We start from the raw sequence: 25,762 nt of genomic DNA on the forward strand, positions 1-25,762 counted from the left end.
TGGCATGCCAGCCACCAGTCCACACAAACCAGCAAAACCCTATGTGTGGGATGCAGGCAGCACAGAAAAACACGCCTTCTCCAGTCCCTGGGGAAAAAAAACCTTTCTCCACGGAAGCGGTCCCTGGTGTCCCAAAAGGTTGGGGACTTTTGATTTAATAGATTGGCAGCGTTCAATCACATGACCTCTGTGCCATCCCTTTAGCAAGCGAAACAAGCCTAGAGCCTTGGTTTGTTCCACAAAGGACCTTGTTTTCAAAGCCAGGGGAGAACAAAGCTGGAGACTCCACCAATACTTGACCTTAGCACGCCTTCCACACATCACAACGGTGTACCATTTCTTTAAAAAAAAAAGTTACCTTCCTCACCCCACGTGCACTATGAAAAAACAGATTTTAAAGGATTGCAACTGGAAGAAACCTGGCACGCTTTGTATCTCCCCCTAAAGACCTAGTTTTCTCGGGCCAAGTTTAATGTTTTCCCCTGAATCTGCTTTTGTTCCAGGTAACCGGCTAAAAGCCACTGACAAGCCCCCAGCAATCTGGGGAGAGCTATCTCTGAAGCCCCAGCTTGGGCCCTGAATTTGCTGAGCAACATCTCAAATAGAAATAGGAACAGGCTTATCCCTCTGGGTGTGTATCCAGCTATTGGGCTGAAGCACACCCCTGTTAGATTCTTAAAAGATCTGAAATAAATGTGCTGAAAGCCTCCGTATTTCTCTTGGAGGGAAGAAGTTAATCAGGTTGAGAAGGACCACAAAGGCACCACCAATGCAATTTACAAAGGGTTGCCTCCATTAAACTAAGTTTGTCACGTCTTTACCTTAGGAGAATGAACGCAGCACAACGTTCGGCGTTAGGAGGGCGCAGCCGTGCCTTCCCCCGTCAACATTTTACAGGAAATACTGTAGATCTAGCGTAGCGTTTAGAAATTTTGCCTCCGCTTGTCGCAGTGGAGCCTAACAGGGGTGGTGATGAAATTTAACCACAGGAAACGTAACAGTCATTTCAAGTGTGTCAAGCTTCTCTGTGTTCGCTAGGGGGGAAAAAAACAACACACCGATCGGGACTTTTGCACATCGTTCGCTAAGCCAGAGATTATGTGGGCCGAGGTCTTAGAAAATTCTGGGTGTACGGCCTTTGAGAAGAATCTAGAAATGGGGCTTCTCAAATCTAGCCCTGATATAATGTAAATTTCAGCCAGTTTGGTCTAGTGGTTAAGGCAGCGGGCTGGAAAGCAGGAGGCTGTGAGTTCAAGTCCTGCCTTAGCTATGAAAGCCTGCCGGGTGACCTTGGGCCGCTCCCCCCCCGCCCCCACCCACCCCTTCTCTCTCTCTCTCTCTCTCAGCCCAGCTCACCTTACAGGGTTGTTGTTGTGAGGAGAATAGGAGGGGGGCAGGTGCATTCGCTAAGTTTGTCCTGCCCTCAAGGTGCTTTGGAGAATAGGTTGATTCCCCACCTTCTCTGTGACAGACCCTCAAATTTTGGAAGACTGCTATCGTCTCGTCCCCCAGTCTTTCTCTTTGTTACACTGGACACAACCAGCTCATCTAGGCGCACCTCAAGAATAAAAGGTGCCTCTTGACTAAGCCTGGGCTCAGGTCTCTTGTCTAACATCCATTTCTTTTTAAACCCTAGTTCTCTGTGCTCGCAGTGATTGGCGCCTCCACGGCCTGTTTCTGTGGAATTGGGTAGGTCTAGTTTAACGAAGAGAAAGACTAGGGGTGATATGATAGCAGTGTTCCAGTATCTCAGGGGCTGCCCCAAAGAAGAGGCAGTCAAGCTATTCTCCAAAGCGCCTGAAGGCAGGAGAAGAAGCAACGGATGGAAACTAGTCAAGGAGAGAAGCAACCTAGAACTAAGGAGAAACTTCCTGACAGTGAGAACAATTAACCAGTGGAACCACCTTCCTCCGGAAGCTGTCAAAGCTCCAACACTGGAAGTTTTTAAGAAGAGACCGGACAGCCCTTTGTCTGAAATGGTATCGGGTTTCCTGCCTGAGCAGGGGGTTGGACTAGATGACCTCCAAGGTCCCTTCCAACTTTACTATTATGATTATGAGACCAGGTCTCTTTGTGGGCAATCTAACTGGATCTGGCAAGACACACCCCGTGTTCTCCCTCGGTTACCTGCTTCTACAGAAGACTTGACAGAAACGATCTGCAGACTGGATTTGTCTTTGAGATTTCCCCCCATGCCAACAGTATACCCGCAAATGAAAACTTCTCAATAGGATGGGCCATAAGGTTAAGTGACATTTAAATTTATGCTTCTAATTATGATGCCAGGCGATTATTGCCACCTTGATCAAAGAAAGCGGGCCCTGTTCTTTTATACCTCAAGATCCTAGCAAAATGATTAGCTGTGGCAACAAAGAGTAGTTTTCACAAACCCTCGATCTTTAGTAGGCTATATAACCATGGGTGACATCTGTCAAGTTTTTTTTCTCCTCCCGATTCATCACCAATAGCTGCCCGTGTGACGTGGAAAAGGTAGTTAAAAGCGGAGAACGGGTGTGTTTCTCAGGTCACATTTATATCAGGTGGCATTATTGCTTATCAAACGATCAGATAAAAAGTCGAACGAGTGTCAGAAGACTCCTCTCCCTGTGGCATTGTAACTGCACTGTCTGATGAAGAGGCCTGGAAAGTTTGGGCCCATTTCCCAAACTTTTGATTCACCTAATAACAGGACTTGCCCTTCTGAGAACATTGGGCTGGATTTGGTCAGTGGAACTGGTTTTGCTTTTCCCAGGTAAAATGTATATCAAGCGTGCCTTCCTTTTGCTTAAGAGAGAGAGAGAGAGAGAGAGAGAGACCGATCATGCAATTTGTAGAATGTTTTGAAAATTACTGCAGGAAAAAAAATATGAAAAAAAAAATAAAATAAAATCGCTTTTGAAATACTGTACTCTGAATTCCTTAACTATCAACCTTAAAAAGAAGAAAACCTGCCTCTTCTGGCTAATAGCCCTCAGCTACAAGTACCCTACTGAACAGCGTGGCTAAAAGGGAAGGCAAGCGTGCAGCGTTGACTCTTTGAAACGCAAAAAAGGGGCTATTGGCTGCATTGCATTCCGATAGATAAAATGCAGAGGGAAGCAGGAACAATTTCTCTCTTTTAAACACTGCTAAAATGGCTACTCGGAAGCTCGATTTCTTTTTTTGTTTCTGAGCATTTCCCCCCACCCCACCCCCACCCCCTTTGGTGCAGCCCTGCCTGAAGTTAAAAGACTTAAAAAGAAAAAAAGATATCCTAGCGGGATGAGGGAACCACTCACCTCTCTCTTGCACTGGCTGATGCCTCCTGCAGTCAAGCTGCAGTTTTAAGCCTGATCTTTTGGGGTCTACCTGAAGGTGTAGATAGTGAAAAGGAAGAAGGAAGAGCCGTACCTTGCTCAATCAACACGTAGGGCTGAGAAAGGGAAACGTTGGGGAGAAGGGGAGCAAGTCTAACCAGTTCTACCTCCTTTTAAGACCTGTCAATATGCATGTGTGCATGAGCGCCTCTCCCAGCATGCGTTTTTTTTTTGTTTTGTTTTTTTAACAGCTGCAGTAATACTGGAGGATGAAACTCAAATCCTTTGGCCACCTAATGAGAAGGAAGGACTCACTGGAGAAGAGCCTCATGCTGGGAAAGGTTGAGGGCAAGAGAAGAAGGGGACGACAGAGAATGAGGTGGCTGGATGGAGTCACTGAAGCAGGAGGCGTGAGCTTAAAGGGACTCCAGAAGATGGCAGAGGACAGGAAGGCCTGGAGGAACATTGTCCATGGGGTCGCGAGGGGTCGGACACGACTTCGCAGCTAACAACAACAAAAATACTGGAGGAAGAGCTGTTAAGTTAGAGAAGCTTAGTGTCTCAGCTGATTAAAAATTTTAATGGGTCATTTAACGGATCTACCCCAAAAGAGAGTTACAGGCCAGGCACGAGACAGCGAGTCAGGATTTAATGGTGACAAGTTTAAGAGGAATTTGGGGATGTCCTGCTTAACAAATCAGGCAGGAATTGAGTATGTCTAGTCTAGTGAAAGAGGGACGCGGTGGCTCAGTGGGTTAGGACGCTGAGCTTGTCGATCAGAAGGTCGGCAGTTTAGCGGGTCGAATCCCGAGTGCCGCGTAACAGAGCGAGCGCCTGTTACTCGTCCCAGCTTCTGCCAACCTAGCAAGTAGAAAAACAGGGACCACTACGGTGAGAAGGTAACAGGGTTCGGTGCGCCTTTGGCGTCTAGTCATGCCGGCCACATGACCACGGAGACTTCCTCGGACAAGCGCTGGCTCTTTGGCTTTGAAACGGAGATGAGCACCGGCCCCTAGAGTCAGAAACGAGTAGCACGCATATGTGGGGGAACCTTTACTTTTACCTTTTAGTCTAGTGAAAAGAAGGACCAGGGGTGTCACGATAGCAGCCTTCCAATATTTGAGGGGCTGCGACAAGGACGAGGGAGTCAAGCTATTCTCCAAAGCATCTGAAGGAAGGCAAGAAGCAACGGATGGAAACTAACCAAAGACAGAAGCAACCTGGAACTAAGGAGGAATTTCCTGACAGTGAGGACAATTAATCAGTGGAACAACCTGCCTCCAGGAGTTGTAGGTACTCCAACACTGGAAGTCTTTAAGAAGAGACTGGACAGCCATTTGTCTGAATTGGTATAGGGTTTCCTGCCTGAGCAGGGGGTTGGATTAGATGACCTCAAAGGTCCCCTGTTGTTGTTAGCTGCGAAGTCGTGTCCGACCCATCGCGACCCTATGGACAACATTCCTCCAGGCCTTCCTGTCCTCTACCATCTTCTGGAGTCCATTTAAGCTCACGCCTACTGCTTCAGTGACTCCATCCAGCCACCTCATTCTCTGTCGTCCCCTTCTTCTATTGCCCTCGATCTTTCCCAGCATTAGGCTCTTCTCCAGTGAGTCCTTCCTTCTCATTAGGTGGCCAAAGTACTTGAGTTTTAGCTTCAGGATCTGGCCTTCTAAAGAGCAGTCAGGATTGATCTCCTCTAGGACTGACCGGTTTGATCGCCTTGCGGTCCAAGGGACTCGCAGGAGTCTTCTCCAGCACCACAGTTCAAAGGCCTCAATTCTTTGGCGCTCAGCCTTTCTTATGGTCCAACTTTCACTGCCATACGTTGCAACTGGGAAGACCATAGCCTTGACTATACGCACTTTTGTTGACAGGGTGATGTCTCTGCTTTTTAGTGTGCTGTCTAGATTTGCCATGGCTTTCCTCCCCAGGAGCAAGCGTCTTTTAATTTCTTGGCTACAGTCCCCATCTGCAGTGATCTTGGAGCCCAGGAAAATAAAATCTGTCACTACCTCCATTTCTTCCCCATCTATTTGCCAGGAATTGAGAGGGCCAGATGCCATGATCTTGGTTTTCTTAATGTTAAGTTTCAACCCAAGTTTTGCACTCTCCTTCTTCACCTGCAACAAGAGGCTCTTTAGTTCTTCTTCACTTTCTGCCATTAGAGTGGTATCATCTGCGTATCTTAGGTTGTTGATATTTCTTCCGGCAATCTTAATTCCAACTTTTGATTCATCTAGCCCTGCCTTTCTCATGATGTGCTCTGCATATAAGTTAAATAGACAGGGCGACAGTATACAGCCTTGCCGGACTCCTTTCCCAATTTTGAACCAATCAGTGGTTCCGTGTCCAGTTCTCACTGTTGCTTCTTGACCCGCATATAGGTTTCTCAAGAGACAAATAAGATGGTCTGGTACTCCCATCTCTTTAAGAACTTGCCACAGTTTGTTATGATCCACACAATCAAAGGCTTTAGCATAGTCAATGAAGCAGAAGTAGATGTTTTTCTGGAACTCCCTAGCTTTCTCCATGATCCAGCGTATGTTGGCAATTTGATCTCTAGTTCCTCTGCCTCTTCGAAATCCTGCCTGCACTTCTGGTAGTTCTCGATCCACATACTGCTGAAGTCTAGCTTGTAGGATTTTAAGCATGACTTTACTAGCATTTTACAAGCGTGCAAAACGGTTATACGTCGCTTTTTTCAGTGCTGTTGTAACTTCGAACGGTCACTTAATGAACTGTTGTCAGTTGAGGGCTAGCTGTAGATTTCTATCTGGGCTTAGAATAACAGAGTTGGAGGGGACCTTTCGGCAAAGCCGAAAGCCGAAAGGTCCCCTCCAACTCTGTTATTCTAAGCCCAGATAGAAATCTTCTACAGCTAGCCCTCAACTGACAACAGTTCATTAAGTGACCGTTCGAAGTTACAACAGCACTGAAAAAAGCGACGTATAACCGTTTTGCACGCTTGAGACCATTGCGGCATTCCCACGATCACCTGATCAAAATTCAGAGGATTGGTCCTGTCAATTACGGGGAGAGGAACAGATCAGTCAGGAACTAAGGAATACAGGTAGTCCTTGACCTACAACAATTCGTTTAGTGACTGTTCAAAGTTATAATGGCACTGAAAATTGTGACTTATGACCATTTTTAACACTCTTCTTTCCTTCTCTCCTTCCCCTTTCCTTCTGCCATTTCTTCCTTTCCTTTCCTCCATTCTTCCTCCTTCTGCCTATTTCTGTTCCTTTCTTTACTTTCCTCCACTCTTTCCTTCCTTCCAATTTCTTCCTTTCCACTCTTTTCCTTTCCTTCCTTCCTTCCATTTCTTCCTTCTTTTCTATTTCTTTATTTTACTTTCCTCTACTCTGCCTCCTTCCTTCCTCCAATTTTTTCTTTTCTTCTATTTCTCCCTTTCCACTCTTTTCCTTTCCTTCCCTCTGCCTATTTCTTCATTCCTTTCTTCTATTTCTTCCTTTACTTTCCTCCACTCTACCTTCCTTCCACCAATTTCTTCCTTCCTTTCTTCTTTCCTCCTTTCCACTTTTCCTTTCCTTCCTTCCGCCTATTTCTTCATTCCTTTCTTCCATTTCCTTTCCTCCACTCTACTTCTTTCCTTCCACCAATTTCCTCCTTTCTTCTCTTTCTTCCTTTCCACTCTTTTCCTTTCCTGCCATTCCATTCCTTTTTTTTCTATTTCTTCCTTGACTTTCCTCCACTCTTACCTCCTTCCTTCCACCAATTTCTTCCTTTCCTTCCTTCTGCCTATTTCTCCCTTCCTTCCTTCCTTTCTTCACTTTCCTCCATTCTACCTTTCTTCCTTCCGCCAATTTCTTCCTTTCCTTCTTCCAGTTTCCTCCTTCCCTTCCTTCCTTCTGCCTATTTCAGGGGTCTCCAAACTCGACCCCCTTCATGGCTTGCGGACTTCAACTCCCAGAATTCCTCAGCCAGCTTGCCTGGCTGAGGAATTCTGGGAGTTGAAGTCCACAAGTCAATAAAAGGGCCACGTTTGAAGACCACCCTCCCCCCTCTGGCCTATTTCTTCTTCCCCTTTCCTTCCTTCCCTTCCTCCCACCCACCCCTCTATTTCTTCCCTTCCCCTCCTCTCTCCTCCCCAGCCGGGCCCAAAATGAGGGAAGAGTTTCCCTCATAACGACACCCTCACCAACCCGCCCCGCCCCGCCCCGCCCCCCCATCTCTATTCAATTCTCCTCCCCGCCGCCTCTTCTCGCGAGACTTCACCCCTTTCCCCGCCGCCATTGGGCCGGGCGCGGCGCGGCGCAGCCGGCATGACGTCATCGGCGCGGGCGGCACCGGCAGCCTCAAGCATGGCTGCCTTCGGCTTAACGGTTGTCCGGCAGTGAGTATCTTGCGCCGGAATGGAGGCCGGGAAGGGTCCCCCTGGGCGAGCCGCTGCCTGGGGCCGCGGAGGATGGGACCTCTGCCCCTCCGTCCCCCTCCGGGGCTCTTCAGCCGGGCGCTGCGGGTGGCGCAGGGCGTCTTTTGCTCCCGGCGACTTGCCCCGAGGGCGGAGTTGCCGGGTTGGGTTGCCTTCCGTTGTTGTGGGGTCTCCATCCCGGGAGGCTTTCAAGAAGAGACTGGACTGGCCGTCGGTCAGCAATGGCGCAGGGTCTCCTGCTTGGGCTGGGCGGGAGGGTTGGGCTAGATGACCTCCCGGGTCCCTTCCAACTCTCTGATTCTGATTCTGACCCGGTCTTTCCTTCCCCAAGCCCGCTCAAGAAGCCCGGAGTCCGGGGTGGACGTTTCCTCGGGGCTGATCCTCACAGAGGGTCGAGAACGGGGGTCTTGAATCAGCTGGCCAGTTGGCCTAGTGCAGGGGTCGGCAACCTCGGCTCTTTTATGATTCGTGAACTTCAACTCCCAGAATTCCTGAGCCAGCTATGCTGGCTCAGGAATTCTGGGAGTTGAAGTCCACGAGTCATAAAAGAGCCAAGGTTGCCGACCCCTGGCCTAGGGGTTAAGGCAGGGGTCTTCAAACATGACCTTTTTATGACTTGTCGGAGCCACCTTGCTCTTTCTGTATATAATGTCGGTCTTCCCTCTTAGACCCTTTTCTCGTTGATTGCTTTCGTTGCTGCTGGCAGGCCTTGGTGATTCCAGTCTTCCCCCTCGATCCTATTTTATTTATTTTATTTATTTATTTAGATTTATATACCGCCCTTTCCCGAAGGACTCAGGGCGGTTTACAGGATATTTAAAAGAAAATCAATACAAAAGTTAAAACCAAATTAAAAAAAAATTAAATGAAACCCTGAGAGAAAATAAAAAACCCAGTTAAAATTAAAATTAAAAATATTCTCAGTCTGGGCCAGAGAGCTCGAAGAGCCAGGTCTTCAGGTCCCGGCGGAATGAATGGAGGTCAGGGGCAGTCCTGAGCTCCACAGGCAGCTGGTTCCAAAGGGCAGGCGCGCCCACTGAGAAGGCCCTACCCCTGGGTGTTACCCGCTGGCAATCTTTAACCGGCGGCACCCTGAGAAGACCCTCCCTGTGGGAGCGCACTGGAAGAAGGGAGCTTGATGCTGGCAGCAGGTGTTCCCTCAGATATCCCGGACCCTCACCATTTAGGGCTTTATAGGTCATCACCACTATAATACAGGGGTCTTCACACTTGGCCCTATGATGACTTGTGGACTTCAACTTCAAGACGAAAGAGATGGTGCTAGACTTCCAGAGGAAAAAAGGAGGAACCTGCCCCACTTTACATTGGGGAGGACTGTGTGGAGAGAGTTTCCTCCTTTAAATTCCTGGGAGTCTACCTCTGCGAAGATCTGACCTGGAAAGTTAACACAACCCAGGTGGCCAGAAAGGCCCAACAGAGGCTTCACTTTTTCAGGGTCTTGCGGAAGAACAGGGTAGAACAACGGCTAATGACCCTCTTTTACCGGTCTACCATAGAGAGCATCCTCTCGTATGGTATTGTGGTTTGGTATGCTGGTCTGATAGCCGCGGATAGGAAAGTATTACAGAGGGTGGTGAGCACAGCACAAGACATTGTGGGCTGTTCCCTGACACCACTGGATGACATTGCCAGGGCTAGCTGTGAGTCATTCTCAGGGATGACTCACACCCTGGACAGTATCTCTTTACTCTCCTACCATCGGGTAGGAGATATAGGAGTATAGCCAGCCGCACCAACAGGCTGAAAAACAGCTTTTATCTGTGGGCTGTTAGGCTTTTGAACGGGAAATAATTTTTATAAACTTTATGCAGAATTGACTTGCGAGGCCAGTGTGTGGTGCAATTAGTTCACATGGTGTAATAAGATGGAGGGTTTGTTGTCACTGTGAGTTGGGGGGAGGGAGCACGAAGGGAGGCTCAGCTAATCTCAATGTATAAATGGTTGTACTTTGACAATAAAGGTTCATTCATTCCAGAATTCCTCAGCCAGCGTGATCTCTACCTGCCTACCTAACCTATATCTACTTATCATCCATCCGCCTATCTATCTATCTATCCATCCAATAGTAGTAACTGTGAGAGGGATCTCGGAGTCTTAGTAGACAATCACTTCAATATGAGCCAGCAGTGTGCTGCAGCTGCCAAAAAAGCCAACACAGTGCTAGGCTGCATTAACAGAGGGATAGAATCAAGATCAAGTGAAGTACTAATACCACTTTACAATGCCTTGGTAAGGCCACACCTGGAATACTGCATCCAGTTTTGGTCACCACGATGTAAAAAAGATGTCGAGACTCTAGAAAGGGTACAGAGAAGAGCAACAAAGATGATTGGGGGACTGGAGGCTAAAACATATAGGGAACGGTTGCTGGAATTGGGTATGTGTAGTTTAACGAAGAGAAGAGTGAGGGGTGACATGATAGCAGTGTTCCAATATCTCAGGGGCTGCCCCAAAGAAGAGGGAGTCAAGCTATTCTCCAAAGCGCCTGAAGGCAGGACAAGAAGCAACGGATGGAAACTAGTCAAGGAGAGAAGCAACCTAGAACTAAGGAGAAACTTCCTGACAGTGAGAACAATTAACCAGTGGAACAACCTCCAGAAGCGGTGAATGCTCCAACACTGGAGGTTTTTAAGAAGAGACTGGACGGCCATTTGTCTGAAATGGTATAGGGTTTCCTGCCTGAGCAGGGGGGTGGACTAGATGACCTCCAAGGTCCCTTCCAACTTTATATATATATTATATATTATCTCTATCTATCCATCCATCCATCCATCTATCTATCTCTATCGCAGACTGAGCATTCAGTACAACAGGAAAATATTCATGTTAATATCCAGTTGGACATATTCTTAGCACAGACAGAGGAAGTCTTTCCACCGTTTTCTACTTTTTAATGCACCCCTTCATGATTAATTGGAGAAATTGTTTCTCTCAGAGGGCTGTGGCGTTCGTGGGAAACACGTCTCTGAACGATCATGATCAGCCTAGAGTTGGGTGAAAGATAAAGCAGCTTTACAAATGTTTTAAGTAAATAAAATAAATAATAAATAAAGGGGTCTCGTGGTCTTTCTGCATCAGAGACGATCTGTCTCCAAGTTTAAAATGTTGGAGAGAGAAGCAGGGTCTTCATGCATGTTTCCTAAGTGCTGCTGCTGGAAACAAGAATAGAATAGATCGGGGGTCTTCAAACGTGGCCCTTTTATGACTTGTGGACTTCAACTCCCAGAATTCCTCAGCCAACATGCACGCTGGCTGAGGAATTGTGGGAGTTGAAGTCCACAAGTCATAAAAGGGCCACGTTTGAAGACCCCTGCTATAATACTTACTGATCATATATCATTGTACCTAACCCAAATTATACAGAGCCATGCCAACCTTTCCAGCTAGGAAAAAGACTGGTTTTCCTTGCTTAATCTCTCACAATTCTGGTACATTTTAGTGACATGAGTCCCTGTGATCAAGTCAGAGCTGAGAAGTCATTGGTAGATTTCCTGGACCGAGGCCTGTGCCTCATGAGAGGCAGGCAGCATTTGCTACACAGGGAGCATCCCCACCAGCAGTGTTGGTGTTTGTGTGTGCGTAACAAAATTGTGTGTTTTGTCAGCCAGGAAAGTCTGGGCTACCTCATCTGATTTATTATTTATTTATTATTTATTTATTTATTTATTTATTTATTTATTTATTTATTTATTTATTTATTTATTTATTTAGCATATGGCTGGTCACACACCTCATCTGAGCCAGTGCTGTAAGGGCTGGGTAACACTTAAAGATTCCCGGCTAAGGAAGAGATTGGACAGCCAGGTGGTTGGACTAGATGACCTCCAAGATCCCTTCCAACTTTATTGTTGTTGTTGTTATCTCAATCAGAATTGCTTTTTCTCCTGTTTCTAAGTTTCGGGTTTCTGTTTTGTTTTTTTCCTCACAGTGGAGAAACAAGATACAACAAAGAGAAGATAATGCAAGGTTTGTCTCTCCTGGTGGTTATTAAATCATGGGGCCCTTTATCTCTCTTATTTGGAAATTCAGTACTGATTTTTGCCCAGGTACTGGACAAAGGTACTATTATGTATATCTGAGAAACGACCTAAAAAAAGCACTTTGCTGCTTGCACAATGTGAAGGTCTGCGTGCATCATGAAGGCTTCTGAATGTTCCAAGGCAAGTTATTCTCCAAAGCACCTGAAGGCAGGACAAGAAGCAACGGATGGAAACTCATCAAGGAGAGAAGCGACCTAGAACTAAGGAGAAATTTCCTGACAGTTAGAACAATTAACCAGTGGAACAACCTGCCACCAGAAGCTGTGAATGCTCCAACACTGGAAGTTTTTAAAAAAGAGACGGGACAACCATTTGTCTGAATTGGTCTAGGGTTTCCTGCCTGAGCAGGGGGGTTGGACTAGATGACCACTGAGGTCCCTCCCAACATTATTATCATCATCATCATCACCTTTTGTGACCTGACAAGCAAAGTCAAGGGAGGAAGTCAGATTCACTTAACAACTGGGCTACTCACTTAACAAGTCTAGCGACTCACTTAACAACGGTGGCCAGAAAAATTGTAAAATGGGGCAAAACTCAACTGTTTTACTTAACAGCCGAAACTTTGGGCTCCATTGTCGCAAGTCGAGGACCGCCTGTAGTTTCAAGATGGCTGTCCCTGGGGGGGGGGGCTGCAATGTTGTCAGAGGGGATCTGTGAAAGCTTGATGCAGGTTAATGCTTTAAATTGGGCATCTTCAAACTTGGCCCTTTGATGACTTGTGGACTTCAACTCTCAGAATTCCTCAGTCGGCCATTTTGATGAAACTGCAAGCTTGGATCCAGACCAGGGGTCTTCAAACTTGGCCCTTTTATGATTTGTGGACTTCAACTCCCAGAATTCCTCAGCCAGGCACACTGGCTGAAGAATTCTGGGAGTTTTAAAGTCCACTAGTCATCAAAAGGCCGAGTTTGAAGACCCCTGATTTAACCTCTTTGTGATTCTACACTTGCGGCTTTGGTGATTGTGAGTCTCTGCCTCCTGACCCCACGCTTGAAACAGGCCAGCACAGAGCCTGTTTATCTTCTTCCATGCTGTTTCTTGAGCCAGCGACCTAGATGGCCCTTCACAAGATGGTGTAACTAAACAAGATGTTTTTAAGTTAGGATCACATAAGGCAAAAGAAAGGAACATGCCTTTAGCTACATCTGTTGACTTCTTCTAGAGATGGCTGACCTTTTTCAGAAGGGCCTGCCTTTTGTAACTTGTCCCTGATCTCTGGAGAGGATCAACCGATGGCTAAAACATGTTTGTTCTAACCGTCAGATGCATTCCCAGTGTGGCTCTTTGCAGGTCAGGGTGTGGACGAGCCTCTGTCAGACACTGGATTCAAGCAAGCCAACGCAGCTGGGATGTATCTCCGTCATATTAGATTTACTCATGTCTTCACCAGTGACCTGCTTCGGGCAAAGCAGGCAAGTATATTGTGGGTGAAATTGTGCACGGACAAATACTTAAGACTTTTTGGAAGCCTCTCCTGTTCAACATCTACATGAAACCGCTGGGTGAGATCATTCGTGGCTTTGGAGTTGGGTATCATCAGTACGCTGATGATACCCAACTTTTCCTTTCGACCCCAAACCACCCCAGTGATGCCCTCAACGTGATGTCCCGGTGCCTGGAGGCGGTTCGGGTCTGGATGGGGAGGAACAGACTTCAACTCAACCCCGACAAGACTGAGTGGCTTTGCATACCTTCATCCCGGGTTTATTCGGATATTCCACCTCTGGCTATGGGGGGTGAACTATTACCCCCCGTAGATAGGGCTCGCAACTTGGGAGTCCTCCTAGATTCACGGCTCACCTTGGAAGACCATGTAGGAGCTGTGACTAGGGGGGCCTTCGCCCAGGTTCGCCTGGTGCGCCAGTTGCGGCCCTATCTTAGCCGGGATGATTTGTGCACGGTCACTCATGCGCTCGTGTCCTCTCGTCTGGACTACTGCAACGCTCTCTACATGGGGCTGCCCTTGAGGACCACCCGGAAGCTCCAACTGGTACAGAATGCAGCCGCGAGAGTTGTGTTGGGAGTCTCCCGATACTCCCACGTTACACCGCTGCTCCGTGAGCTGCATTGGTTGCCAGTTGTCTTCCGGGTGAGATTCAAGGTACTGGTAACGGTGTTCAAAGCACTCCATGGCATGGGGCCGGAGTACCTTGGGGAACATCTGCTGCCGGCATCAAGCTCCCTGCGCCCTGTGCGTTCCCACAGAGAGGGTCTCCTCAGGGTGCCACCGATCAGAGAATGTCGATTGGTGGCCCCCAGGGGGAGATCCTTCTCTGTGGGCGCTCCGGAGCTGTGGAACCAGCTACCGGTAGAGCTCCGGATGGCGCCCGATCTTCGCTCCTTTCGTCGCGATCTCAAGACCTTTCTGTTTGTACAAGCCGGCCTAGCCTGATGGGGATTGGTGGGTTTTTTTATTTTTGGTGGTTTAGTTTTTAACTTGGTGTTTTAGAATTCTATTTTAACTGTTTTAATATGGGCAACTATTTAATCTCTTTTTAACGTTTGTATTTAGTATTTTATTCTGCCCTGTGAACCGCCCTGAGTCCTCAGGGAGAAGGGCGGTATACAAATATTATTAAATTAAAATTAAATTAAATTAAATTAAAAGACAGTCACTTGTCTGAAATGGTATAGGTTTTTCTGCTTGAGCAGGGGGCTGGACTAGAAAGCCTCATAGGTCCCTTCCAGCTCCTATCCCATTCTATTCTATTCTATTCTATTCTATTCTATTCTATTCTATTCTATTCTATTCTATTCTATTCTACTCTATTCTACTCTATTCTACTCTACTCTACTCTACTCTACTCTACTCTACTCTACTCTACTCTACTCTATTCTATTCTATTCTATTCTATTCTATTCCTTATTTCCTATTCTCCTGTTCTGTTCTATTCCTTATTATTTCCTATTCTCTGTTCTGTTCTACTCTATTCTATGATTATTTCCTATTCTCTATTCTAGCCATATTTTCTATTCTATTCAGTAATAATTATAGGAGTTTGTTTTCGCAATTCATTTTTTTGTGGGATAATGCTATAAAATCATAACCTTTACAATGATTAGTAAATCGAGTGACAATACAGTCTGAAAATTGCATTCTAATATAGTAAAAAATATATATGACATAACAAGGTGGACCCTTTAGACACTGAAATGGCCCTGCCTTGATGCTGGTGTCAGTATTTCTGGGGGAAAAAGCTCCAGATGAATGGGGGTGTGGGGGGTCTTGCTGCTACATTTCTCATGTCTGCTAAGTGGTCTGTGTATTCTTTTTCCGGTTGTCCACAGTTCTTTCTTGTATTTCCGTTTTGTGTTCTTTTTTTTAATTTGTAAACCGCCCAGAGTTATTCAGGGATCAGCCTCTAAATCTGGAAATGGAATTTTTTTTAAAAAAAAATAAAAATAAAACAATAATCTTTTTCAACATTCATTTTAACATTTCAGACCACAGCCTCCATTCTTAGAAATAGCCAGCACTGCAAAGAGATTCCTGTAAAATGTGATCCTCGCCTTCGAGAACGGGTGAGTATTTCCTTGCCCCTAGATTAGAAGATCAATACCAGGTTTCATGGCTGCATCGTCACAGTAAGAGCTGAGTAGAACGGGGTTAGGGTTAAGGCCAGACCTCTCTGCTTCCGTTGGCTGCCTTGGTTTGCAAATTGCAGTTCTGTACATGTACAGGGATCACCGTTAGGAGGACGGGCAGCTGTTCCTCTTCCAAAAAAGGGGCCTCAGCCAATCTAATCCAAGGAAACAGTCCTTGTCGAGAATGGAATGGAATAGAGAATGGAATGGAATAGAATAAAATAGAACAGAACACAATTAGAACAGAGTAAACAGAAATAGAATAGAATAGAATAGAATAGAATAGAATAGAATAGAATAGAATAGAATAGAATAGAACAGAACAGAATAGAAGCTGGAAGGGACCTTGGAGGTCTTCTAGTCCAGCCCCCTGCTCAAGCAGGAGAACCTATACCGTCTCAGACAAGTGACTGTCTGGCCCAGGGGTAGGCAACCTCGGCTCTTTTCTGACTCATGGACTTCAACTCCCAGAATTCCTGAGCCAGCCATGCTGAGGGAAAAGGGAGAGGTTTCCAAGCTGAGCCATGCTGACTCAGGAATTCTGGGAGTTGAAGTCCATGAGTCAGAAAAGAGCCGAGGTTGCCTACCCCTGGTCTAGCCTCTTCTTTAAAATCTCCAGTGATCTGGCGCCCACGATTTCAGGAGGCAAGTTTAATGTCCTGGGATTGCAAGAAGGCAAGCTCTGATCAGACGTGAGAATGGTGGGTGAACCTGAGGTGAGACGGAGGACAAGCAGTTCCTTTGTGGACTCGGGAGCTGCCTCAGAAAGCTGCTTTGCTCCCTTCCTTCTCCAAAGGAGAAGGGAAGTGTGTCTGCCGCGGTCCGCCCTTCAGCATAGGGATACTAGCGCTGCATCGTGGCCGCCATCATCGCTACATCATTCTCTCTCCTGTCTTGACAGAAATACGGAGTGGCAGAAGGAAGGCCTCTCGGCGATCTTAAGGCCATGGCCAAGGAAGCCGGGGAGCCATATCTGTCTTTTACCCCTCCCGGAGGAGAAACCCTGGATGAAGTAAGGATTCTGTTGGGGTTTGTGGCCCATTGGGAATCTTTATGCACTTGTGAATGGCTGAGATGGCTAACTCGTAGCTGGCTGACCGGCCGTACTCAGCGTGGGGTGCTCAATGGAACCGCATCTACACGGAGGGAAGTGTGTAGTGGGGTGCCCCAGGGCTCCGTTCTGGGCCCAGTGCTCTTCAACATCTTCATCAACGATTTGGACGAGGGGATAGATGGGGAACTCATCAAATTTGCAGACGACACCAAGCTGGCAGGAATAGCCAATACTCCAGAAGATAGGCTTAAGATACAGAAGGATCTGGACAGACTCGAACACTGGGCGCTGTCTAACAAAATGAAATTCAATGGTGAAAAAAGTAAGGTTCTGCATTTAGGCAAGAAAAGCCAAATGCCCAAGTATAGCATAGGTGGTACCTTGCTCAATAGTAGCAACTGTGAGAGGGATTGTCCTAGTGGACAATCACTTCCCAAGGACCTGGGATAGGCAGATGTGGATGTTTGATGGTGTTACAGATCTTGTCGCAGGATGGAAGCAGCTCCTAGTAAGGCCGCCTTTTGCAATTGACTGATGGCGAATATGTCAATGCCGATGATGGTGTTCAAGTGGTGCTCCAGTTGTTTTGGGATTATTATTATTATTCATGAAAATCAACTGAACTTTCAAATTGACTGCCACTAATGGTTGACACGGGTTGTTGTTATCATCATCATCATCATGGTTATTGTTATTACTATTAAAGGTAAAGGTTCCCCCGCACATGCGTGCTAGTCGTTTCCAACTCTAGGGGCCGGTGCTCATCTCCGTTTCAAAGCTGAAGAGCCAGCGCCTGTCTGAGGATGTCTCCGTGGTCATGTGGCCGGCATGACTAGACGCCAAAGGCGCACGGAACGCTGTTACCTTCCCACCAGAGTGGTCCCTATTTTTCTACTTGCATTTTTACGTGCTTTTGAACTGCTAGGTTGGCAGAAGCTGGGACGAGTAACAGGCGCTCACTCTGCTACGCGGCACTCGGGATTCGACCCGCCAAACTGCCATCCTTCCGATCGACAAGCTCAGCGTCCTAACCCACTGAGCCACCGCGTCCCTTGATATTACTATTACAATTACTATTTATTGATGAATATGAACCAGGGCCTTGGAACATCCAGGTTTCATTTCTGCCAAGGTGGAAAATGGAGACCTGAAGCCAAAATTTGTTGGAAGTTCAGATGTGCAACTCAGAAACAGAGAGAATCTGAGCAGGCACTTCAGGGGTCACCTTAATTTTTTTTTAAAAAAATCACCTATCCTGCAAATAACTTTGCAATGCTTCCGTTCCGGCTTCTGTTCCCTTTAGGTAAAAGCCCGCGTCAAGGATTTTTTCGAAGACATTTGCCATCTGGTTGCCCGGGAGGCCTGCCCAGAAAACCAGCGTCCCCCAAGGGCAGAATTCAACGCAGGAATGGCGGAAGGAACTTCCACCCCTTCGTTGGCAAACCAGCAGGGTGGCCTGGCCCGTGAGGCTAACTCCGAAGGAGCCACCGGAGGTCTGGCAGCCAACCTCCTGGTTGTGAGTCATGGGGCCTACATGAGGAACTGGGTGGGCTACTTGGTCTCAGACCTGCGGTGCACTTTGCCAGCCGCGTTGACCAAGGCCGAATTGTCTTTGCTGACGCCCAATACCGGGATGAGCCGCTTCCTGGTAAAACTGGAAATGAGAGAGGACGGCCTTCAGCCGAAAATCCACTGCCTCTTTCTCAACCGAAGTGACCACTTGCAGGCCCTGAGTGACAGCTGAGAGCGTGCAGCTGGAAAACTCAAGGCAGGCAGAAATTGCATGTTCCCCCTGCGGCCTCGCAATCATCTTTTCAATCGTGCTTGAAAACCTAGCACAAGGGCTCTTCAAGCTTGGCCCTTTCATGACCCGTGGACTTCAACTCCCAGAATTCCTCAGCCAGCATGCTTGGCTGAGGAATTCTGGGAGCGGTCTTCAAACCTGGCCCTTTTAAGACTCGTGGACTTCAACTCCCAGAATTCCTCAGCCAGCGTGCCTGGCTGAGGAATTCTGGGAGGGGTCTTCAAACTTGGAATTTATGACTTGCGGACTTCAACTCCCAGAATTCCTAAGCCAGTGTGCCTGGCTGAGGAATTCTGGGAGGGGTCTTCAAACTTAGAATTTATGACTCATGGACTTCAACTCCCAGAATTCCTAAGCCAGCGTGCCCAGCTGAGGAGTTCTGAGTGGGGTCTTTAAACTTGGCCCTTTCATGACTTGTGGACTTCAACTCCCAGAATTCCTCAGCCAACATGGCACGCTGGCTGAGGAATTCTGGGAGTTGAAGTCCACGAGTCATGAAAGGGCCAAGTTTGAAGAGCCCCCTGCCCTAGCACGTTGGAAAGAGTTTTCTGCTAAGGAATTTAAAGCTTCATTTGGCTTCTGCCTTTCTTTGCCCATTCGCTCTCCTTGGAGGGGGAGAAAAGAAAAGGGGGGGAGGGGGAAGGAGAAGGAAGCAGGATTGGCTGGCGGGAAAAGGTTCCATTCTGGAGAAGCTTCTGGAACCAACCGCTGTTCTAAACGCTCTCCTGGAGCCAATTAAGGAAAGGGCAGAATTTGAACACCGCGAAATAAATTAACAGACGATCTTGAGCTTAGCGTTCCCCTACCTTTTCCGGCTGGGTGGTCCGGCAGCAGCAATGGGGGAGAGGGGATGGATTCAGGTGTGCGCGGGCCACTTTCACAAAGGCAGCTGTGTGCAAAACCATCCCCCCCTTCGCTACCCACCCACCCACCATCTCCGCTGGTCCGGAAAAGGTAGGGTTTTTACAAATGCATGCACACACATGCATTTGCCCACCGCTTCGGCGGCCCGGTTCCATAGGGGCCACGGTGGGGGTGGGGTGGGGGGGGTTGGGGACCCCCTTTCTTTAGGTGATTTAATCAGGATCGGACCCTGAGCCAGAGCGTAACCCAGCTTGCCTTTTTTTAAGAGCAGGCCTCTAAAAGGGTAAAACTGGATCTCTGCTCGACGGAACATGGCGTGGGACGATCCCCCACGGCAGAAAGCTTTGACGGAGCAGCTTCGCCTAAGAGAGCGAAAGGAAAGAAAATAAATCCTTATCCTTTGTTTTCATCCTTTTAAATAGCTTGGGTAACTTAGAACTCTTTCGTGACGGTTTTTAATAAAAAAAATAAAAGAGACGAAAGCAGGCTGAGAAAAGCCGCTGAGCCAGTCCGACTTTGCTTGAGGAGGCCCACTGATGTGCTAAGACCGGGGGGGGGGGCTTTCCAATTTGGCCCCTTTGTGACTCGTGGACTTCTGGCTGGGGAATTCTGGGAGCTTGAAGTCCACGAGTCATAAAAGGGCCAAGTCGGAAGACCCCTGTCCCTAAGAGGAGTCAAGTTTGCTTTAGCAGAAATTGCACAAGGGTGGAATTTACCCTATTCTCATTGCAAGGCATTATCCGTGAATAACAGTGCAGTATATGTCTGTGTGTGTGTGTGTGTGTGTGTGTGTGTGTGTGTGTGTGTGTGATTTTTCTTCCCCCCCCCCCCAAAAAAAAGAATCCTATACAGCCGAACCACACTCTTAAGTTGTAAGCAGGATATGAAGTTGTTAATTTTTGACAACCTACTTCCAAAACCATCAGAGAATTGAGGGATTAACGGTGGTGCTTCAACCCACTACTCTGTAGTCGTTACTGAGAAAACGATTGTGCACTCGGGTGGGTTTTTTTTTTGGGGGGGGGGAGGTTTGGTCACCTTGTGTTGGCCAGTAAAGCTATTTCTGTAATGTGAATTATTCTGATACGGTCCAATACTCGCGGGCATTAGACTTCGACCGTGACGATTCTGTTGTGAGACCCAGTCCCTTATTCTTGGGAGATGAGATAACACGTTTCTCTGTAACGTGGAGACCAAGCGCACGAGTCTTTTATGTTGCAAGCTGACACTCGGAAATTGGTTTCTGGCTTTGTGAAGGCTTAGATGTTCTGTCACCCACATGCCAAAGACGAAGAAGATGTAACACGGGGGGGCTGCAAACTTGGCCCTTTTATGACTTGTGGACTTCCACTCCCAGACTTCAACTTGTGGGAGTTGGAGCCCACAAGTCATAAAAGGGCCAGGTTTGAAGACCCCCCGATAGAACACTTGACCAGGTCATATTTGTAGAAAATGCAGTTAGATCAATCAAGCTCTTTTTCTCCACCTCCTTTCCTGCGATGGCATTAAAAGAGTCCATGACCTCGCCAAGGGCCCTGGAATGTGTCAGAAGGAGCATCAAACATTGACTTTCAAAAACTAGCTTCTCATAGATAGAAAATATATACCTCCAAATATCCTTGCCTTGCCTGCGCTGTGGACTCTTAATTTCAGATATGCAAAATCAGAGGTCTTGTTTTTCCTGTATGTGTATTTAAGAGGCATAATTTTTTTTCCAGTCAGTTGGTTGTTCTTTGTGTTTGTTTGACCTCAAGCCTGTCATGCAAGCCTACGATTTCCTTTGTTTAAATTATCGACTGCTCTATATTTCCTTTTGTATGCAAAACGCCTGTCTCGTTTTTACTGAGCCTTCAGATAATTGTTTTTGTTCTTCGTTCTAATAATGTTACTTTCGAGATCATTAAAATATACCTTTTTGAGTGAGCCACAAAAGTCTGAATCTTTTTATTCTATTTTTTTTGTAAACTGCCCCCCCCTCAAAAAAAAAAACCTCTGGCGACATTAATGAGAGATGGAGGATGGCAGAGCGTCACAGTAGGCTAGGGTTGTGGTTAATTAAAAGGAGAGCATTGCAGTGAATTAAAACAGGAATGTTTAATAAAGGTGAAACGTTTATTTTGTCTTTGTCGAGAGACAGAACTGAGGGGCAGAATAACAAACAAATACTCATAAATAATTCAAATGAATAAATATGGGAAATAAAAAAAATACATTGCCTTCTCGTTATCTGCAACTCTGTTCCCCTCCAACTGATTGTTGATAACTCATTTTACAATTTTTTTTTTGCCGTAACAAATCACTGTAAAGCGATTCATATGATTGTTAGGTAAATCCTCCATTGGGTTTGCTTGACCTGGATTTGAACCCCAGCCCGGAGGGATGGATGCCGGCTAATGCTTTAACAGACCACAAAGCTGCTTTATGGAGCATCCTAACTCCATTCTCCTGGAACTGGACGCATATCTCCCTGTTCCGCTCCATCTGGTTGTTGATAACCCATGCCAAGAAACCAGGATTTGACATTTCCTGCGCAAAGCCTACCTTTGGCCAACAGGTTGATAGGATGGGTCAATGTGCTGAATCCAGCTAAGGTTAGTCCTGAGGGAATCCTGCCAAGATCCAAAGGAAGATCCTAGCTGAATTGGACCCCTTATACTCGTTTGTGGATATTGTGAGATAATTGGGTCATGTCACATGCTGTTTTGGAATAGGGCTGTGTCAAGGTTATGATTTAATAGCTAACCAGCTTATGTAAAGTAAGATGTAACGGTGGGAATGACTCAGCAGGGTCTGTGTCTCTTTAAGAGCCAGCAGGGTCTGTGTCTCTTTAAGAGCCAGCAGGGTTTGTGTCTCTTTAAGAGCAAGCTGGGTCTGTGTCTACAAAACCAAGCCTTCCTTAACTCTTCCTAGGCTGACCAGGTAATTATACGTGGGGGACCGGTAAGCATCGTAGTCGTTTTCAAGTATCGTGTGTTTAAAAATGCCGTCCTCGTTGCCGGAGAAACGCTAAAGAAAAGAGAAACACAAACGAAACAAGGCAGCCAGGCTCCAGGTTTGTCATTTCAGATTAGCAAGGACTGGTCTCGGGACCAGGAAGAGGCATGCCCAGCTATCACCCCTTATTCTGAACAATTCATCTGAAGAAAAGGTGGGGGGGAATGGAATTTAGCTTCCTTTGACGATTCGGGAGAGAGTCCGATTCCCGTACGTCGTCCTCGGGTTCAGGAATTCCATTTAGGGCTAGGAAACTTTCTACTGAGCGTAACCCCGCTGGGGTCTTGGTCTTCGGGCCTGGTCAAGCAGGGGTGGAGCTCCCCTTCGGGAGCGGCATCGGGCATCTTTCCAGCCAAGATGCCCCCGCACAGGTTGTCCTCATTCCTGGGCTCCTCATCCTCAGGCTCCGCTTGGTGAGGCCTTGGCGCGCTGAACTGGACCAAGGGGATTTCGTTCCTTCTGGTTAAAAACTGAGAAAAAGGCGGTAGCTTCCTATGGGGGACCAAGGCTTCCTTAACACTCCCTAGGCTGACCAGGAAATTATGCCTGGGAGAGTGGTAAGCATCGTAGCCATTCTCAAGCATCGTGTGTTTAAAAATGCAGTCCTCGTGGCCGGAGGAACGCTGAAGGAAAGAGAGACAAACAAAAGAAGGCAAAGAAAGAGGTGAAAAACCAGCCCCCCCCTTTCCCGGCGAAGAATTAAGCACTGGATGTTTCCCAAATACTTGTTCTCTCGACCTCTTTCGGCTATTTGATTTCACGGTTCTTACCTCTCAGAAGAGTTTGGTTTGCAAGAGATGCACAGCCATCTCTAGCACACAGAGGGTCGTTCAACTTGGGACAGTCCACTTAGCGTCCGAAGTTACGATGGTACTGCAAAAAAGTGACTTACGGCCATTTTTCACATCCCCATGGTCACGTGGTTTGCATTCGGATGCTTGCCAACCGGTTCGTATTTATGACAGTCGCAGCGTTCCCCCTCCCACCCCCCGCCGGGGGTCAGGTGCTCCCGTTTTGCATCCTTCTGACAAGCAAAGCCAAGGGGGAAACTGGCTTCCCTTAACAACCGTGGTACTGACTTCACAACTGCAGTGATTCCCTAAACAACGGTGGCGAGAGGGCGTAAAATGGGGCCGAAGTCACTTAACAAATTTCTCACATAAAAATACCTGTACTGAACTAATCTTTAAATAGCCTGGAGATTTGATAGAACCGGACAGATGTCTGCAATCCTGTAGAGACGGTAATTTTTTTTTAAAAAAAAAAGGGGGGAGGAGGGAGGGGTTTAAGTCAGACTCAAGCACAGGATTGCCTTCAAAATCTCATAACATATTATGTGTATGGATATGAATAAAATGAAATTAAAAGACGCTTGCTCCTGGGGAGGAAAGCCATGACAAATCTAGACAGTACACTAAAAAGCAGAGACGTCACCCTGTCAACAAAAGTGCGTATAGTCAAGGCTGTGGTCTTCCCAGTTGCAATGTATGGCTGTGAAAGTTGGACCATAAGAAAGGCTGAGCGCCAAAGAATTGAAGCCTTTGAACTATGGTGCTGGAGAAGACTCCTGCGAGTCCCTTGGACTGCAAGACGATCAACCCGGTCAGTCCTAGAGGAGATCAACCCTGACTGCTCTTTAGAAGGCCAGATCCTGAAGTGGAAACTCAAATCCTTTGGCCACCTAACGAGAAGGAAGGACTCACTGGAGAAGAGCCTCATGCTGGGAAAGATTGAGGGCAAGAGAAGAAGGGGACGACAGAGAAGGAGGTGGCTGGATGGAGTCACTGAAGCAGGAGGCGTGAGCTGAAAGGAATTCCAGAAGATGGTAGAGGACAGGAAGGCCTGGAGGAACGTTGTCCGTGGGGTCACGGTGGGTTGGACACGACTTCACAGCTAACAGCAACAACAAATGAATAGAATAGAATAGAATAGAATAGAATAGAATAGAATAGAATAGAATAGAATAGAATAGAATAGAATAGAATAGAATACAATAGAATAGAATAGAGCTGGAAGGAACCTTGGAGGTCTTCTAGTCCAGCCCCCACTCAGCAGGAGAATCTAGACCATCGCAGACAACTGACTGTCTAGCCTCTTCTTAAAAACCTCCAGCGATGGAGTGCCCACAATTTCTGGAGGCAAGCTGTTCCACTGGTTAATTGTCCTCACTGTTAGGCAGTTTCACCTATCATGTTCAGTTCGCTGTCAGTGGCCCAGTGGATCAGGCCCCTTCCATGTAGAAGAGCAGGCAGTGTTGGAGACGGTGGAATTTAGTGCATCATAAACTTAAGAGTCATTGCATTCCCACAAAGGTTGTCAATCCAATCCTCTTGAATCCCCTTGACTCTTATCTGGGATCAATTTAGCACTGACCCGTTACTTGACTTCTGTGTAGCTGATTGGACAATACACTTTTTGAACTGCAGCTTAACCTGCGGTCCTGATCCTTGGTGCCTGACCTCCAAGTTCTTCCTAGATGAATTACAACACGCTGTGGATGTTCTAGAACAGGGGTCCCCAACCCCGGTCTGTGGAGCGGGAGCGGGGCCGCGGCATGCCAGCAACCGGTCCGCACAAACCAGCAAAGCCCCATCCGCGGGATGCAGGCAGCACACAAAACCACACACACACCCCTCCAGTCCGCAGAAAAACCCCTCTCCATGGAACCGCTGGTCCCTGGTGCCCAAAAGGTTGGGGGTCCCCCAACCTAGAAGGAAGATGTGGGCGCCCCGGAGCTATGGAACCAGTTACCGGTTGAGCTCCGGACGGCGCTCGATCTTCGCTCCTTTCGCCGCGATCTGAAAACATACCTGTTCGAACAAGCTGGCCTGGCCTGAGGGGGGATTGGTGGGGTTTTTTATTTTCATTTTATTGGGGTTTTATTAATGTATTTATTGTTTTTATGGGCATGTATTTAATTACTTTTTAATTTTTGTAACTGTGTTTTATTCTTGCCCTGTACACCGCCCTGAGTCCTTCGGGAGAAGGGCGGTATAGAAATATTAATAAATTAAATTAAATTAAAACTTCACATCATGTTACGTCACCGGATCTCCAGACAAAGGAACAAACATTCCCTGGTCACAACTGCCAGGACTTGAGCATAGTATAATTGTGTGCTTCCCCTTCGTAGGCAAAAAAAAACAATTTTAATTCTCACAGCCCAGCTCCTTCATGGCTTGGCTGCGCTAAGAATGAAGTCAAATGATCCCAAATGAATTTTGGGACTCACCATTCCAAAGAGATTTCCATTCGTGTCCATACAAAGGAGGAGTCCACTCCTAGCACCAGTGATCATTACATAGCCTGGCCGCACGGTTTTGATCACCAAAGCACCTGAAAGCAGAGGGCTTAAATATGTGGAGGACTCTTCCTACATCTCTTATGCCAGAAAGGGCAAAACTCAAATACCGGAATACTGTTATCTGGTTCCTCCCAGGCCTTCCCAAATTCTGGCCATTCGTAGCAAAGCATTTGCCACAATCTCAGTCAAAAGGAGAAACCACCTTTCTAACTCTTTAAGAAATTCCATTCCATTCCATATTCTATTCCATGCCATGCCATGAAATGCCATTCCATATTTTCTCCTCTTCTCTTCTCTTCTCTTCTCTTCTCTTCTCTTCTCTTCTCTTCTCTTCTCTTCTCTTCTCTTCTCTTCTCTTCTCTTCTCTTCTCTTCTCTTTTCTTAATTTCTACTCTGCCCTA

General features: G+C 47.0%; 2 protein-coding genes and 1 long non-coding RNA gene across 6 annotated transcripts in view; 1 reads left to right on the plus strand and 2 right to left on the minus strand.

Annotated features, from left to right (window-relative positions):
• The window catches only part of CRACR2A (calcium release activated channel regulator 2A), a 45,196-nt gene extending 41,791 nt beyond the window's left edge, over positions 1-3,405 (minus strand). The window contains exons 1-3 of one of the 4 annotated variants that reach the window (XM_081331536.1): positions 3,279-3,349; positions 822-1,034; positions 301-339 (exon numbers count right to left, since the gene is read on the minus strand). The gene's annotated coding sequence lies outside the window, so the exon portion shown is untranslated. Of the gene's footprint in view, positions 1-300; positions 340-821; positions 1,035-3,278 lie in introns of all 4 variants that reach the window. The other 3 variants (XM_081331535.1, XM_081331537.1, XM_081331534.1) reach the window with 3 other exon arrangements.
• LOC308670122 overlaps positions 1-25,762 on the minus strand; it is a 236,326-nt gene that overhangs the window by 45,856 nt on the left and 164,708 nt on the right. The gene's annotated exons all lie outside the window — the stretch shown is intronic.
• On the plus strand, positions 7,583-21,262 carry TIGAR (TP53 induced glycolysis regulatory phosphatase; the record flags this gene model as incomplete). Its single annotated transcript, XM_081331355.1, has 6 exons — positions 7,583-7,653; positions 11,642-11,679; positions 13,047-13,168; positions 15,201-15,278; positions 16,243-16,353; positions 17,699-21,262. 6 exons carry the CDS (start codon positions 7,583-7,585, stop codon positions 18,137-18,139), a joined length of 861 nt encoding a protein of 286 aa, XP_081187481.1. The 3' UTR covers positions 18,140-21,262.

This window comes from Vipera berus (genome assembly GCF_964194415.1).
Source record: "Vipera berus genome assembly, chromosome: 6".
Lineage (NCBI taxonomy): Eukaryota > Metazoa > Chordata > Lepidosauria > Squamata > Viperidae > Vipera > Vipera berus.